At 42.5% G+C, this 17,827-nt stretch overlaps 2 protein-coding genes across 3 annotated transcripts in view; both read left to right on the top strand.

The window, feature by feature from the left end:
- Positions 1-986: 986 nt before the first annotated feature.
- Positions 987-10,245, top strand: LOC120305119 (zinc finger protein 135-like). 2 transcript variants are annotated; one of them, XM_039336536.1, is made up of 3 exons: positions 987-1,302; positions 2,536-2,579; positions 7,784-10,245. In XM_039336536.1, the coding sequence occupies exon 3, from the start codon at positions 8,587-8,589 to the stop codon at positions 9,958-9,960; it is 1,374 nt and encodes a 457-aa protein (XP_039192470.1). In that variant the 5' UTR covers positions 987-1,302; positions 2,536-2,579; positions 7,784-8,586; the 3' UTR covers positions 9,961-10,245. The 2 variants fall into 2 exon arrangements, with proteins under 2 accessions (XP_039192470.1, XP_039192469.1); XM_039336535.1 differs by lacking the exon at positions 2,536-2,579.
- Positions 10,246-13,797: 3,552 nt separating this feature from the next.
- Positions 13,798-17,827, top strand: part of LOC120305124 (zinc finger protein 208-like) — a 28,409-nt gene continuing 24,379 nt past the window's right edge. The window contains exon 1 of the mRNA XM_039336540.1: positions 13,798-14,000. The gene's annotated coding sequence lies outside the window, so the exon portion shown is untranslated. The remainder of the gene's footprint in view (positions 14,001-17,827) is intronic.

Below are 17,827 nucleotides of genomic sequence, written 5' to 3'. Positions count from 1 at the left end.
CAAGATTTTCAATTGGATTCAAGTCCCGCCTCTAGCTGGGCCATTCCAAACCTTAAATCTTCCTCTGGTGAGGCCATTGTTTTATTGATATGGAAGTATGCTCTGGCTCATTGAATGGTGAAATTATTCTTCATCTTCAGTATTCTGGCAGAGGCTTGAAGGTTTTGTGCCCAAATTGAATGATATTTAGAATAGTTCGTAATTTCCTCCACCTTGACTAATGCTCCAGTTCCAGGTGAAGAAAAGCAGCCTCAAAGCATAAGGCCGCCACCACCATCCTTCACTAGAGCCACAAGAAGATTCATAAAATTGTAGGATTTAGAGAGCTTTCGATCTCCCCTAAAACCACTCTTGCAAAAAAAAAGGCAGAAATCTTTGGACCAGCTTCCTGCAAACTGGTTTCCATCTACCTCCTATCTAGATGGGGTTCAGAGGCATTAATAGGATCAGGGGTCTTCAAACTTGGCCCTTTTATGACTTGAGGATTTCAACTCCCAGCACGCCTGGCTGAGGAATTCTGGGAGTTGAAGTCCACAAGTCATAAAAGGGCCAAGTTTGAAGACCCCTGAATAGGATGAAGCTGACAAGTTTATATGGACGCAGACAGAAATACTTCAGGAAGTTTTAGGGCGCAGCACCTGCTAATCTTATGAAGCCAAGTAGGGTGAAGCTTCACTCTTACAGCTTCAATCATTTGCCGAGGCAGGTTTCGAGGAGTTATCTTGCACCCCCCAAGGAAATGAAAAACTGGCTGGAACCATCGTCACCAGCCCCAAAGGAAAATGCGCCTTCTGGTTGGCTGTTGTCCATCATTTCTCTCTTACATGATTTCTACTTTCCTTTGGTTTAGTTGCAGCAAGAGGGACAATGACTGCACTCTTGGGAGACCTGAAAGAAAAGGTTTGGGAGAGATCCTCAGGGAGAAAACCTATCGATGTGTTCGGTGAGAGAGGAATACGACTTCTTGGAATCAATAAAAACATCTTGCCAACGCTTGAGGGTAGAGATAGGACGAGCGTGATTTTCAGCCTTATGTCGCTAGATGGCGGTCTACAAACCGGGAACACGCGTGCCTAGAAAGCCGAGAATACAGCAGGGGCATCGTTAGTGCTAATTTCGTACCGGAGGGAGAAAGGCTGAGCTGGAACGAACTGAAACGATAGAGGATTGTATTACTAGAGAGGATGTGGAGGAGAGGAGGCGGAGAACAAAGGAATTTCCTTTTCCGGCTCAGCCACGGGAGGAAGATGGCGTCGGTGGAGTCTCTTCCCCTGTTTCGAGGGTCGAAGCGGCTCCTGGGAGGTGAGTGGAGGGCAGGTCGGAGGAGAAGCCGGGAGCAAGTCGGGCTGTTTGGTTTCCTCCACGGTCTGGGAACAGCAAAGGGACGAGGCTGAAAGATATCGGCTGCTGCTGCACGTTCCTTCCTTCCCTAAATTTTATTCTTCTGGCTGCACGATTTAAAACTGCTGCCTGTGATTTTCTGCTGGGAGATTTGGGAGGTTTTTTTAAAATATATATTTATTTCTATTTCATATTTTGTAACGGCCCATCTCCCTCAGCCTTTACGTAACACTTCATTCGTTGTGATTTTATTGACAGGTTGTAGTCTTGACAAGCGAGGAGTTTCATGGGCAAAATGCACTTTGGGGGCATTTTGCACACTGAAATACACATAATTGTTTGCATAAATTAATTCTTAGGTGTGGATTTCTGTGTCAATAGGTACACATATGCAGTGCATTCAGAAAGTTTTCACTTTTGTCAAATTTGTTATGCTGCAGCCTGATTCTAGTTGTTGAAATTCATTTTTTTTCATTAGTCTACAGTCAGTACCCCCATGAGGACACAGTGAAAACAGAATTTTAGAAATGTCTGTAAATTTATTTTAAAACTGAAATATCACATTGACATAAATATTCGTACTTTTCATTCAGTGTCTTGTTGAAGCACCTTTGGCAGCAATGACAGTGTCAAGTTTTTTTTGGATATGGCGTGGCAAGCTTTACACACCTGGGGGACTTTCGGCCATTCTTCCTTGCAAATTCTTTCAAGCTTAGGCGACCATCAATAGACAGCCATTGCTAGGTCCCTCCAGAGATATTCAATAGGGTTCAAGTCAGGGAGATTCACAGAGTTGTTCCTAATGTTGGAAAGTGAATCATCAGCCCAGTCTTAGGTAAAACAGGTTTTCATTGAGGATATTCCTGTGGTTTCCCACAGTTTTCTCGTTTACCAGGAAGTAGGTTGTGATCTACTTTGTTGAATGCCTAAATATGCTATGTTCACAACATTTCGCTGGTCTATTAATTTAGTCACTCTGTCAAAGAATGAAATAAGAGTGGTTTGGCATGATCTTTTTTTAACAAACTTGTGCTGGCTACTAGTTATAACTTTGTTTCTAGATATCCACAGATCTGTTTTTTGATTATTTTTATCCAGTATCTTCCCAGGTATTGATGTTTTGCTGATTGGTCTGTAGTCCCAAAGGTGCTTGTTCAAAAGGCAACAGGACTTTCTTGTTTGTTTGTTTTTTAGGGCATTTTGCTGGTCCAAGAAGCTTCTTCAGCTCTCACTGGATGGTGGGGAATGGAAGGATTTATATTCCTTGCAGACCGCTGGTCATTTGCATTCATTTAGAGAGTCATTGAGGCCACTTGGAGATTTATCTGTGTCCTCAGGGTCATCTGGGTAGTGCAAATGGGTGTGGAGCCTTCTTGGAACTGCTGAAATGACTGTATTGTAGACCAGGGCTTTTCAAACTTTTCACCAGTTGTACCACTTTTAGGATATGGCAGTATTCGAGTGCCACCTATCAAGGTGTCAAAATCTTGATGACAAAAAAAAAAAAACCTGCTCAAAGTTGCAATTGCACTGAAATGACTTATGACCATTTTTCTTTTTTTTTTAAATAAATTTTATTTATAATATAATTAAAAAACATTGGATGTAAAGTGACATTCCAGTATATACATGCTTACCAAGTTGTTTCCCATTTTACAATCCATTCTTCATCTCTAATTATACATCTAAGTTTTATATATAGTACTTATTCTAAAATAACATATTTCTATCTTAATGCTAACCTTTAATCCCAACCGTTCTCCTCGAATCCCTCCAACGGTAAAATTTATCCTAGGTTTCGAAATAAACTGATCCACATTTGTCTTTCAATACCATTGTGAGCCTGTCCATTTCCACACATGCTAATATTTTATATAATGGCTCTTCGTCTGTAGGAATTTCTTTGCTCTTCCATTTTTGCGCAAATGCAAGCCTAGCTGCCGTCAAGATGTGTAACAGCAAATAGATTGTTCCCTTATTGTACTTTTCTGTAGTTATTCCCAACAAGAATAGTTCAGGTTTTAACTCTAAGTCCAATATTAATATATCCTTCAGCCAACTTCGTATCATATTCCAATATTCATGAGCCTTTGGGCATTCCCACCACATATGATAATATGATCCAATTGCTATTTTACATTTCCAGCATAAAGGTGAGATATTTGAGCCCATTTTAGCTAGCCTTGTAGGTGGGAGATGCCGTCTATAGAACATCTTGTAGAGATTTTCCTTGTATGAGGTAGCTAAAGTGAGTTTCCTATTCTTTCCCACAGTTCTTGCCAAATATGCAGGTCGATATTGAAACCAAAATCTCTACTCCAAATTAGCATAGTCTCCTTGACTTGTTCTTCCTATATTGCCTGGAACTTAATGACCATTTTTCACACATATGACCATTGCAGCATGCTCAGGGTCATATGATTTATATTTGGATGCTTGGCAACTGATTTATATTTATGATGGTCACAGTGTCCCAGGGTCATGTGATCCCCTTTTGCAATCTTTTGACAAGCAAAGTCAATGGCAGGGCTGCTGGTAGCCAAGGCGGGACTTCCCTCCCTCCCTCCCTCCTTCCCTGCCTCCCTCTTTCTCATGCCCACCTCCTTCTGAAGGAAGAATTTGAAACTCCCCCAGATTTTCTCTCTTCCATATATTCATCAAACAAGGAAAAGCCTCCAGAGACAGAAAAGATAAACTGCTGAATGAACTAGCTTAAAAAGGCACATTCCCCTTTAAGAATTAGCTACTAGCTAGAAAGGAAAATTAAGCAGTGCAGCCAGCACTTAAGGAAGAAAAAAAATGTAGTAAGTGTTGGCTGCCTGCTAAGGCAGCCTCCCCAAATGGCTCCATTCATAAGTAAAGGGATGCTACAGGCAAAATCCATTCAGGAGAAAAATACTTCAAAATCCCTTGCAGCAAATTTTACAGCTAACAATAGCAGAGCAATAAAAGCTAACACAAGATATCAGCCATCAGCCAAATAGAAATTGCCAAACACTCCTCAAGAACACAAAGCCCACATTGCACAAATCCCAGAACTTCAAAGTCACAAAAGCACATAAGAATCCTTCCACTCTCCATCTCCCTCCTTCCCTCCCTCCTCCATGTCTCACCTCCAGCCATTGCTGCCTTTTTTCATTCCTCTTGGAGGGCAACCCCTCTTCCACTGCATTTCTTGCCTCTTTGCTGCTGCTAGCATAGGTGGCTGCCATAGCAGTTGTAGATTGGCTCATGGCCGGCCTGCTTGATCTCCTCTTCCCCCACCCTCCTCCTCCTCCTCCTTCTTCTTTCCCTTCGGTGCAGCTAGAGCTGACTCCATCTCCTCCCAAGGCTGCTGCTGCTGCTTTTTTCTGTCCCTCTCCTGCCCAAACTGCCTCCTTTTATAACCGCTCCCCTCCTCCATTCTATGGGGGAGGGTGAGCCAGAAGTGAGCCTGGGGCCTTTACCTCGCTCCAGCCACTCTGCAGCTCCAGAGGACTCTCTCAAAGTAAGTCCTTGCCTGCGCTGGCTCTTTCCCTCCCCCACTACACTTGGCTAGGCAGGGCTGCGTACCACTTGCCACTCGTTAATGTACCACAAGTGGTACGCGTACCACCGGTTAAAAAGCCCTGTTGTAGACTGAACATAGATGGTGGTATTCTTCCCTCTCTGTTGAGAGAGGGCTGTTCAATTTTGAGGGCTCAACGGAGAGGGAGTTCATCAGTTCCAAGAAGGCTCCACACCCATTTGCACTACCCAGTGTTCCAGGATATTTTAAATATGTGGTACAATGATTCTGAAATAATATCTGCCAGCTCCTTCAGAATTCTGGGATGTAATCCATCAGGTCCCAGTGATTTATATTTATCAAGATCAGATATGTATTCTCTTACCATTTTCTTGCTTGTTTTGGTTTTTATTTCTAGTCTGCCTTACAATTATAGGTTGGGCTATAATTTCATTTTGCATGAAGACTGATGCAAAGATGGAGTTAAGCAGCTGGCTTTTCTCTCTACTGCCTGTTACTTCCTTGACATTTCCTGTCTTTAGTTGACCAACTGTTTCCTTGTTACTTATATGTTGAAAGAAACTTTTTTTATTATCTTTGACTTTTGTTGCAAGTCTTTGTTCATTCTGAGCTTTTGCTTTCCTGACATCACCTTTGCAGATTCGAGCTATCTGCTGATATTCTGCCCTCGTTATGTGTCCCTCTTTCCATTTTTTATGGGTTTTTTTGTCTTTCACTTTATCAGAAAGACTTTTGTGCAACCATGCTGGTTTCTTCTTGGATTTCTTTTTCCCCCCAGTGATATTGTGTTGGATTGGGCTTTTATGGATATATTTTTCAGAGCTTCCCATGCTTCTTGAGTTGTTTTCCCCTTTTGGATTTTCATCCATGCTACTTTTCTTAGGCTGTCTCTGAGTTTGTTAAAATCAGCTCTTTTAAAGTTTAAGACTCTAATTCAGAGGTGTCAAGCTGCTGGCCCACGGGCCGGATGCATCATAGTGAAACCGCACCCACCCCACTGCTGGCAATGGCAAAGAAATCACAATACATTGCGAAAGATCACGTAACGTGAGTTTCACACCCTTGCTTTAATTGGATTATATTCTATTGCTTGTGTTTGCATTATATTGAATTTAAATATGACATGGTCACTCTCGCCCAAGGTTCTGGCAATTTCAACTCCCTCTACCACTTCTTCTCTATTAGTAAGAATTAGGCCCAGTATAGCTTTTCCTCTAGTTCTCTCCTTTTGAATGACAAAGTTGTCAGCTAAGATCTGTTCGATCTCCCACTTGCTGCAGATTTTGTCTCCCAGTTCATATCAGGGAAGTTAAAGTTTCCCATTACTACTGTGGTATGTTTCCTACATACATTTGTTAACTGATTAGTAAAGAATTTATCTATTTCTTCTGTTTGGTTGGGTGGCCTATAGCAATGTAATTTTTTCCCTTTTATATTGCCCCATATGGATTTTCATCCTTGGTTTTGTGTATTTCTATAGAAATATAGTGATCTTTTTTATACAATGGAATACCACCTCCTCTTTTGTTTGGTCTGTTTCTTTTGGAACAGTTTGTACCCTTCCATCTTTCCAATCATGAGTTTCATCCCACCAAGTTTCAGTAATGGCAACTATGTCATATCTGCCTTTGTGTACTAATGCTTCAAGTTCACCTTTTTTGTTTTCTAAACTTTTGAGTGTTAGTGTATAGGCATTTCAGTCCTTTATGGGTCTTGGATATGTTTCTTATATCTCCTACTTTGTAACTGGGATTTACATCCTTTCCATCACTCTCAACTTCATTATGTTTTTCTTTTTTTATTTCTTCTTTGTCTTTACTCTTTACTCCCTACCTTTTTATGTGATTGGTTATCTTTTTGCATGAAATTAGTTTCTAAAAGTCACCCCCCCCCTCAATTTTAGTTTAAAGCCCTTTTGAAAAGATGAGCCAGCCGTTTTCCAAATATATTCTTTCCAGTTTTTGTGAGGTTTACTCCATCCCTTGCCAGTAGCCTTTCATGTAAGAAATGCAAACTATGGTCTAGGAAGCTGAAGTCCTGTGGACAACACTAGTTTTAAGCCAGTAGTTCATTTCTAAATTACTCTGCTCCCTCATTGGATGTTGGCCTTTTGTTGGGAGCATAGATGAAAACACCACTTATGCTCCTAATTCTTTAATTTTCTTCCCAAGCTGTTCGTAATCTCTTCTTATTGTTTTCAGATTCATTGTTGTGTCATTGGTCCCCATATGTAGGAGAAGAAAGGGTAGTAATCCATGGGATTGATTATTTTAATAAGAAACTCAGTTACGTGATTGATTTTTGCTACATGGAGACAATACACCTCTCTAGATAGGTAGAGATAGAGATAAAGCAAGGGTTCCCAACCAAGGGTGCTTGCACCCTCTGGGAGTGCGAGACAATATTCCAGGGGGTGCGAAAACCTGGTTTTAGAAGTTTCAAAATTATGCTGTACATGCACAATTCATTATTTCAAACTTTTGTAAGGGGTGCAAGAATATATCAGAAGCATTCTGGGGTGCAAGGGGTATAGAAAAGGAGTATGATACACTGAGATAGAGAGTAATATAGATAGAATAATTACTCTCTCTCTCTCCATATAGACAGACAGACAGAGAAATAGAAATGAGAGATAGACTCAATCATAAAATTAGAGATAGAATAATAGAGAGTGAGTTAGTGTGTGAGAGAGAGATAAAGATAGATATGTGTTATCTACCCAAGCCCCCCCAAAATATAATTTTATGATTGACTCAGTATTTGAACATGAATCTAACTAGTCTTCTATATGGTAAATGAATCATTAATATTAGAGGTTAAACTAGAATTTTGATGTTTTCATGGTAATATAAGGTTTTTTTTGCTGGTTTCACATATTCTGCAGCCATTTTCTTAAACAATAATGAAGCTAACCCATTAATATGAATCTTACAGAGAAAGCAGATGCGAAGAAGAGCAATGTGAACAACAGAGAATGAGAAGCAGCCTTAAAAATACCATCAATCAAAATCTTTTCTACCTCCTCCAGAAAGTGTAAAAACTCTTCTCCTTCCTCAGCAGATAAGAAACAAGGGAGAGAATAACAAGAACAGAGTTTTGAGATGAAAAAATAAAGTATATAGAACCCAAGGATACATTACATGAGAAGTCAATGAGCTCAGTTTTCAAATAAAGAAAGAAAAATGGGAAATAGCTGGAAGTCAGTGGGAAGGAAAAGATACCTTGGATATCCAAAATGGGCAAGTATTAATTAAAGCCTTTGAGGAAGGAAAGAACGGTTTGAATCAAAGAACCTCCAAAGAAAGAGATCAGAAATATTTTTGGCCTCCTCAAGAATCCAAGATTATCAGAGTTGGGAAAACCCCACAGAGTGCCTATTGTGGGAAAAATACAGATTGCAGATCACGGCTGAATATGCGCGAGAGGATCCACCCTATGAAAAGTCATAGGAATGTTTGGAGAGCGGCAAAACTTTACTCAGAACAACTTTTTCATGATTCATGGAAGGACCTATTCTGGAGAGAAGCTCTACCACTGCTTCCAATACGACAAAAGATTTAGCCTGCACACAAATCTGGTGATACACAGGACTCACAGTGGAAAGAAACCATAAGTGTCCAGACTTTGGGAAAAGTTTCACTTAGAATTCCAAGCTGGTGATACACCAAAGTCACACAGGAGAAAAACTATATGAGTGTCTTGATTGTAGGAAAAGTTTCAGCTAGAATTCCAATTTGATGAGAGATATGACGACTCACACTGAGGAGAAACTCTTTGAATGTCTTGATTGTGGCAAAGGCTTCAGTAATAATTCCAACCTGATCATACACCAGAGGACTCACACAGGAGTGAAACCATATGAGTGTCCGGATTGTGGGAAATGTTTCAGTCAGAATGGCAATCTAGTGAGACACCAAAGAACTCACAGAGGAGAAAAACCATATGAATGTTCAGATTGTGGGAAAAGTTACAAATGGGATTCTTCCCTGGTGATACACCAGAGGACTCACACGGGAGAGAAACCATATCAGTGTCCAGATTGTGGGAAACGTTTCAGTAAGAATTCCAACTTGGTGATACACCAGAGATCTCACACTGGAGAAAAACCATATGAATGTCCAATTTGTGGGAAAAGTTTCCAGCAGAATGCTAACCTGGTGAACCATCAGAGTATTCACACAGGAGAGAAACCATATGAGTGTCTGTACTGTGGGAAGCGTTTCATTAAGAATTCCAACCTGGTGATACACCAGAGGACCCACACAGGAGAAAAACCATATGAGTGTCCAGATTGTGGCAAAAGTTTCAGTCAGAATTCCTACCTGGTGAGACACCAGAAGACTCACACAGGAGTGAAACTGTATGAGTGTCCGGATTGTGGGAAAAGTTTCAGTCAGTGTGGCAATCTAGTGATACACCGGAGGACCCACACAGGAGAAAAACCATATGAGTGTCCAGATTGTGGCAAACGTTTCAGTAAGTATGGCAATCTGGTGATACACCAGAGGACCCACACAGGAGAAAAACCATATGAGTGTCCAGATTGTAGCAAATGTTTCAGTCAGTATGGCCATCTGGTGATACACCAGAGAACTCACACAGGAGAAAAACCATATCAGTGTTCAGATTGTGGGGAAAATTTCAGTCAAAATTCCTACCTGGTGAAACACCAGAGAACTCACACAGGAGAAAAACCATATGAGTGTCTGTTTTGTGGAAAAAGTTTCATTCAGAATTCGTACCTGGTGAAACACCAGAGGGCTCACACAAGAGACAAACCATATAAGTGTCTGTTTTGTGGGAAAAGTTTCATTCAGAATTCGTACCTTGTGATACACCAGAGGACTCACACAGGAGAGAAACCATATAAGTGTCTTGAGTGTGGGAAAAGTTTCATAAGGAATTCCAGTTTGGTGATGCACCGGAGGACTCACACAGGAGAGAAGCTGTATGAGTGTCCGGATTGTGGGAAAGATTTCAGTAGTAAGCCTAGCCTTATCAATCATGTAAGGTTACACACAGGGGAGAAACCATTCAAATGCCCAGATTGCGGAAAATGTTTCACACGGAATTCCTCCCTTATCAAACACAAGAAATTCCACACGAGGTGAAATTTGATCTCTGTAGAGGTATCTTGAACTTCATTTCTCGTCACTCATTGAAAGCTGAGCTAAGCATTTAATTTTTTGCCTTCTTCTTTTTAATCAAACATGTCTTAATATCAAAAATGAGGGAGGAGATCTGAGCTTCCTTTCTCTGGCCCAGTGCAGTTGTTTCCTTTCACGGAGTTGAGGGGAATTGCTGTGCTGAGCCAAAGAAAAGGAGCTTAGCGCTCTATTAGGTATGTTTGCTGACTTGAAGTACTTGTATATATAATAAAGCGGGATATAAATATTTTTATGCATTTTTATTTATTAAATATATATAGCAGTCCAATTCAAGGTGATTCCACGTGGTTTACAGCAATAAAACCTTAATACAGAAAGCAATAAACCGACTATCTTGCAAACAGTGAAATGCAAAGCCTCCACATTTAACATGTACTTAAGCTGCAAATACAGGCCTCTTCTAGCATGGTTGATTGAATTTTGATGTCTGGGCATCCGAAAAAGGTAATTCTTGCTTTTGTTCGAATTTTGTTCAAGTTAACTGGGCCTCCTGGTCTTACTAGCTACATTCATGCCTCCTGACATTCTTGGTCCAAACTGGAAAACTTTCTCCTTGCAAGGAGTTAAATTGGAGAAGTTAACCTCAGGATTAGCAGCCTATAAATTTGATAATTAAAGAAATGCAAATACTTTGTTGCCTCAAGCGAGTTGCAGATGGGCAGCCTCAGCGGGGCCACATTTTGGATTCATTTCATTTTCCTCCAATTTATTTAAAATATTTATGTAACCACCCATATTAACAAACTGGCTGGGTCCCAATCAATAACTTAAAAAACATATTAAACCCAAATGCATTAAAGAAAAACCTGGTTCCAATTCAAGCTTCTGATGTACAGGCGCCTTTTCTTATCCCAATGCTTAGGGCAATGATGGCGCAAGAACCTATGGCACGCATGCTAGAGGTGGCACTCGGAGCCCTCTCTTTCAGCACGTGCACGGTTGCCCCAGCTCCACCTCCCCCATGGCCCCCTCCTCAGCAGCAGATCCCTGGAGGAGCCTTGCCCCCGAGTGCAGTCCGCGTAGAGCAGCACAGCCAAGGGCATGGCAGCCAGGCAGCGGGGACAAGACTCTGCCCTTGCGCCCTGTCAGACACAGATGATGGGCTATGGAACTGGTGGGTGGCTATGCGGGTAGGCTGGGTGCAGAGCAGGGGTGGATGAGGAGGCGGGGCGGTTTTTGGGCACTAGGTCTCTAAAAGGTTGACCATCACTGGCTTAGGGGAAAGGCTAGATCTGCTTTGGTTTACGGAAGACTAGGAGGATAAAGGCCTTCCATACTTCAGGGAGAAGAGTGTCTCATAGGGCAATGGAAAAGGCTCACTTCCCAGCTCTTATTCAATGGCAATATTTTAAAAAAGGGGCTAGGAGCGTGCCTACCCTATTTGACCTGGTAGAACAGATAGATACAAAAATAATAAAGATGGGGCAATAATGACAGGTGCCCTGTGGTTTCAGTGGTTAGAAGGCAGTATTGCCAGTTGACTCTGCCTATAGCCTGGAATTCAATCCTGAAGGTGTTCACGGTTGACTTAGCCTTCCATCCTTCTGAGTTCAGTAAAATGAGAACCCAGATTGTTGGGAACAATATGGTGACTCTCTAAACCTAGAGGGCTATAAAACACTTTGGGGTGGTATATGATTCTAAGTGCTATTGCTATAATAAAGAAGTAGCTTTAAAGGTGATGACCAGCATGTTGAATTGCACCTTAAAGAAATGAATCCATTGCATCTCACACCACAGAGATTTTAAATGGCCAACCCAGGGGCCTTCATTGCTGTCTGTGCTGCTGCATTCTGGAGCAGTTGAAGGTTCTGGATGGCCCAGTGTAGTGATCCAAATAGGTGGTGAGAAAGACATGAGTGACCCATGTGCAAATCCCCCCTCTTGCCAAGCATCCGAATTTTGATCATGTGACCATTATTGGGAGGGCCATATATTGACATTGTAAACAGAGTGCTTTAAAGTTCTGAGGTGTGGTATATAAGTCTAATAGCTATTGCTAAAATAAATTGCTTTTTAAGGTGATGACCAACACCTGCATTGAATGGAAATGTCCCCAGAGGGATTGTCGATATTATTTTCTGCCCTTATTTGGAGCTGAGGGCTTCCACGGGCAAAACTGGTGCTTCAATCTTGCAGAGACTTTAGGTATCATTTCATCAGTTAAAGCCCCCACATCTCTAAAATTACCTCAGAAGGTTTGACAATAACAATTGGGGGACATTTTTTCAGGCTAAAATACACATGGGTATTTTACATATTTACATTCGTAGGCATGTAGATTTCTCTCTGTACACAAATTTGCATCTGCAGTATATCATCTTATCCCCAGATATACAGAGCATAGAGAACATCTCCACACTTCATGTAAAATGCCGGGTTTTTGGGATGTAAGTAAATCAGACCAAGACAAATCACCTCAGAATTTTTTCACCTTTAATATAACTTAAAAGTTGTGCAGTTCAATTGAAAAACAAATATTTTATGAGTGAAAATAACAATAATAAACTTACAATAGCATGGTTTCATAAAGATGCGCACCCTTAAATTAATTCTTTTATCACAGCATGCAGGCTTTTGAGATAGGAGCCTGGCACATTCTTGCCTTGGGAATGTTTGCCCACTCTTCCTAGCAAATTGCTCCATATCTGTCAGGTTGTGAGGGTCACCCCAAGATTTTCAATTGGATTCAAGTCCCGCCTCTAGCTGGGCCATTCCAAAACTTAAATCTTCCTCTGGTGAGGCCATTGTTTTATTGATATGGAAGTATGCTCTGGCTCAAGAAGATTCATAAAATTGTAGCATTTAGAGAGCTTTCAATATCCCCTAAAACTACTCTTGCAAAAAAAGGCAGAAATCTTTGGACCAGCTTCCTGAAAACTGATTTCCTCCAAGTGTTTTTGCTCAAGCTGCTTGGGAATAATAAGGCTGAAAGGTAGGAAGGCTGGGAATTGGGAGGGCTGCTCTGAGCAATTCCGCTGCCTAGCAAGATTTAAACTCCCCAATAATACAGACAGGAAGATCATATCTACCTCCTATCTAGATGGGGTTCAGAGGCAATGCCAGTGGGCGCTTCCCGGTTGCTTCCGTGTTTCATTCATTCTATTAATAGGATCAGGGGTCTTCAAACTTGGCCCTTTTATGACTTGAGGATTTCAACTCCCAGCACGCCTGGCTGAGGAATTCTGGGAGTTGAAGTCCACAAGTCATAAAAGGGCCAAGTTTGAAGACCCCTGAATAGGATGAAGCTGACAAGTATATATGGACGTAGACAGAAATACTTCAGGAAGTTTTAGGGCGCAGCACCTGCTAAGCTTATGAAGCCAAGGAGGGTGAAGCTTCACTCTTACAGCTTCAATCATTTGCCGAGGCAGGTTTCGAGGAGTTATCTTGCACCCCCCAAGGAAATGAAAAACTGGCTGGAACCATCGTCACCAGCCCCAAAGGAAAATGCGCCTTCTGGTTGGCTGTTGTCCATCATTTCTCCCTTACATGATTTCTACTTTCCTTTGGTTTAGTTGCAGCAAGAGGGACAACGTCTGCACTCTTGGGAGACCTGAAAGAAAAGGTTTGGGAGAGATCCTCAGGGAGAAAACCTATCGATGCGTTCGGTGAGAGAGGAATACGACTTGATGGTAGATAAACCCGGAATCAATAAAAACATCTTGCCAACGCTTGAGGGTAGAGATAGGACGAGCGTGATTTTCAGCCTTATGTCGCTAGATGGCGCTCTACAAATCGGGAACACGCGTGCCTAGGAAGCCGAGAATACAGCAGCGGCATCGTTGGTGCTAATTTCGTACCGGAGGGAGAAAGGCTGAGCTGGAACGAACTGAAACGATAGAGTATTGTATTACTAGAGAGGATGTGGAGGAGAGGAGGCGGAGAAGAAAGGAACTTCCTTTTCCGGCTCAGCCACGGGAGGAAGATGGCGTCGGCGGAGCCTCTTCCCCTGTTTCGAGGGTCGAAGCGGCTCCTGGGAGGTGAGTGGAGGGCAGGTCGGAGGAGAAGCCGGGAGCAAGTCGGGCTGTTTGGTTTCCTCCACGGTCTGGAAACAGCAACGGGACGAGGCTGAAAGATATCGGCTGCTGCTGCATGTTCCTTCCCTCCCTAAATTTTATTCCTCTGGCTGCACGATTTAAAACTGCTGCCTGTGATTTTCTGCTGGGAGATTTGGGAGATTTTTTTAAAAAATATATTTCTATTTCATATTTTGTAACGGCCCATCTCCCTCAGCCTCTTCCCCTGTTTCGAGGGTCGAAGCGGCTCCTGGGAGGTGAGTGGAGGGCAGGTCGGAGGAGAAGCCGGGAGCAAGTCGGGCTGTTTGGTTTCCTCCGCGGTGTGGAAACAGCAAAGGGATGAGGCTGAAAGATATCGGCTGCTGCTGCAGGTTCCTTCCCTCCCTAAATTTTATTCCTCTGCGGCTGCACGATTTAAAACTGCTGCCTGTGATTTTCTGCTGGGAGATTTGGGAGGTTTTTCTAAAAAATATATTTATTTCTATTTCATATTTTGTAACGGCCCATCTCCCTCAGCCTTTACGTAACACTTCATTCGTTGTGATTTTATTGACAGGTTGTATTCTTGACAAGCGAGGAGTTTCATGGGCAAAATGCACTTTGGGGGCATTTTGCACACTGAAATACACATAATTGTTTGCATAAATGAATTCTTAGGTGTGGATTTCTGTGTCAATAGGCACACATATGCAGTGCATTCAGAAAGTTTTCACTTTTGTCAAATTTGTTATGCTGCAGCCTGATTCTAGTTGTTGAAATTCACTTTTTTTCATTAGTCTACAGTCAGTACCCCCATGAGGACCCAGTGAAAACAGAATTTTAGAAATGTCTGTAAATTTATTTTAAAACTGAAATATCACATTGACATAAATATTCGTACTTTTCATTCAGTGTCTTGTTGAAGCACCTTTGGCAGCAATGACAGTGTCAAGTTTTTTTGGGATATGGCGTGGCAAGCTTTACACACCTGGGGGACTTTCTGCCATTCTTCCTTGCAAATTCTTTCAAGCTTAGGTGACCATCAGTAGACAGCCATTGCCAGGTCCCTCCAGAGATATTCAATAGGGTTCAAGTAAGGGAGATTCACAGAGTTGTTCCTATGCCACTCCTGTGTTGTTTTGGCTGTGTGCTTAGGATCGGTGTAATGTTGGAAAGTGAATCATCAGCCCAGTCTTAGGTCCTGAGTGCTGTGAAACAGATTTTCATTGAGGATATCCCTGTGCTAGTTTTCTAGTTTACCAAAAAGTAGATTGTGGTCTACTTTGTTGAATGCCTTGCTGAAGTCTAAGTATGCTATATCCACAACATTTCGCTGGTCTATTAATTTAGTCACTCTGTCAAAGAATGAAATAAGAGTGGTTTGGCATGATCTTTTTTTAACAAACCTGTGCTGGCTACTAGTTTTTGATTATTTTTATCCAGTATCTTCCCAGGTATTGATGTTTTGCTGATTGGTCTGTAGTTCCAAAGGTGCTTGTTCAAAAGGCAACAGGACTTTCTTGTTTTTCTTTGAAGACGCTTTGCTTGTCCAAGAAGCTTCTTCAGCTCTCACTGGATGGTGGGGAATGGAAGGATTTATATTCCTTGCAGACAGCTGGTCATTTGCATTCTTTTAGAGAGTCATTGAGGCCAGTTGGAGATTTATCTGTGTCTTCAGGGTCACCTGGGTAGTGCAAATGGGTGTGGAGCCCTCTTGGAACTGCTGAAATGACTGTATTGTAGACTGAAGATAGATGATGTGGTTTTCCTCCCTCTCTGTTGAGAGAGGGCTATTCAATTTTGAGGGCTCAATGGAGAGGGAGTTCATCAGTTCCAAGAAGGCTCTACACCCATTTGCACTACCCAGTGTTCCAGGATATTTTAAATATATGGTACAATTTTTGTGAAATAATATCTGCCAGCTCCTTCAGAACTCTAGGATGTAATCCATCAGGTCCCAGTGATTTATATTTATCAAGATGACACAGGTGTTCTCTTACCATTTTCTTGCTTATTTTAGTTTTTATTTCTAGTCTGTCTTACAGTTATGTTTTTTGTAGGTGGGGTATAATTTCATTTTGCATGAAGACTGATGCAAAGATGGAGTAAAGCAGCTCGCTTTTCTGTCTACTGCCTGTTACTTCCTTGTCATTTTCTGTCTTTAGTGGACCAACTGTTCTCCAGCAGGATGGGTGTAGAATCCACTGAGCTTCCTGCTTAGACAAAGACAAAAAAACTTTGACACGCCTCCTTCTGGGTGTGCCTTCCCCAGTTTTGTCTTAGTCTCGAGCTCAGCAAGATGCTTTATTGAAGGCTCCCTAGCTAGGCTAGATTCCTTTTTTGTTCTTTTTTGGATTTAATCAGATCAAGATTGGCTAGATTTATATTTAAATTTGATCAATCAATTGGACTAATTCGGCTTTTACTTTGCAAATTCAAAAATCGATTGAGATTGTGTTGGGGAGGATAAGGACTCTGTCCTTGCTCTTCTGCAGCCTTTTGGGGCTCTGAAGTGGGAGGCTGCAGGCTTCGTTCGGAGGGGAGCTCCCATTCCGACGATCTGAATCCATTTTCGCAATCCCGCCGATCAGCTGGGCAGCGGAGATCGGCTTTTCGGCGTGGAGATCTCCGGAGCGCTTCGTTCACGTCGAGGCTTCGAGGGAGCGTTTTCCTGACTGCAGCCTCATCCGGATCGCAGCGGAGGCTGCGCTACGAATCGCAAGTGCTTGGGGACTGGGGGGGAATTAGGAATTTAGGCTATTTCGTTTTCCCTGTTGCGGCAATTGATTCTCCCTTAAAGAACTCCAAGATTTTCCCTCATTGCTTCTCAGAAGGCCTTAAAGTTTTTGCGGCCGCCATTTTGACCGCATGGTCTTAGCGCGGCTGCTATTCTGAACGGCCCACGTGGCGGACGCCATTTTGGAGGCCTACTTGAATTATTACAGCATCATCAGCAGTTATTACCTGCATTATTGCAGATTCATAGTTGTTGCCTGAGTGCCTTGGTCTGTGAGCAGACCCATTCAGGGGGGAAAATATTTCTTTATACCCACAGTGGCTGCGGTGAAACTTGTGGGGGCTACCCCAGGTGTGGGCCTTGTCTGCATTTAAGCAGGCCAAGGTATTGATATCTGGTCTTAAGACCTAGGAAAGAAGAGCGAAGAGATATTTTTCTTGACCACCTGTTTCTCAGTCAGTCAGTGACCTTTAGTCACAGGGCCTGTGCAGGCAGTATTAGAACACTGTCTGGCTGCTCTTGCCATTGCTATTTGTTCAGAGCGAGGATCGGTTTTCCATCTCTGACTGTTTGATCTGCGTGTTGGGTTCCCCCCATTTCTAGGTACAACTGTCCAGCTCCTCGCCCCAGGCAACTCAGACCAGTGTCCCCCCCGCACAAACAAAGTGCAGATCAGAGGAATTGGAAGTGTGGGGGAAGAAGAAAGCTAAAACCAAACATTTGTCCACAAAAGAAACCTCCAAAACAACCTAGCGAGAGGCCTCAAGGAGACACTTAGCACTGGAGAGAGAATTCTCCAAGGCACAAAGGCTCAGGTCCAGTGGGGCTGAATTGGTTTTCCCCGCCCCACTGGACATCCCTTCGTCAGAGCCCCAATTTCAATCCTCACAGGATGCCCCAAGGTCTTGGTCTCCTCAGGGGGAAACTGAGCAGGTTGGTCTTCCTTACTCCTCTTCCTCATCGTCACATCAAACACCTGAGAGCAGGCGTGCCTCAACGGAGGTTGGGGCCAGCTCCAAGGACCAAGGGGAAATGTGGTCCCAGAGTCAATTCCAGGCTTTCATGCACCACGCAT

The sequence above is a fragment of the Crotalus tigris genome, unplaced genomic scaffold (assembly GCF_016545835.1).
Source record: "Crotalus tigris isolate CLP2741 ecotype Arizona unplaced genomic scaffold, ASM1654583v1 scf7180000017666.379230911805:20528666, whole genome shotgun sequence".
NCBI classification, from domain to species: Eukaryota; Metazoa; Chordata; class Lepidosauria; order Squamata; family Viperidae; genus Crotalus; species Crotalus tigris.
This window is presented reverse-complemented; position numbering and strand designations above follow the sequence as displayed.

Bases quoted from the DNA above. Each gene is read 5' to 3' on its own strand.
- LOC120305119 (XM_039336535.1), top strand. From the start codon at position 8,587: ATGAGAGATATGACGACTCACACTGAGGAGAAACTCTTTGAATGTCTT.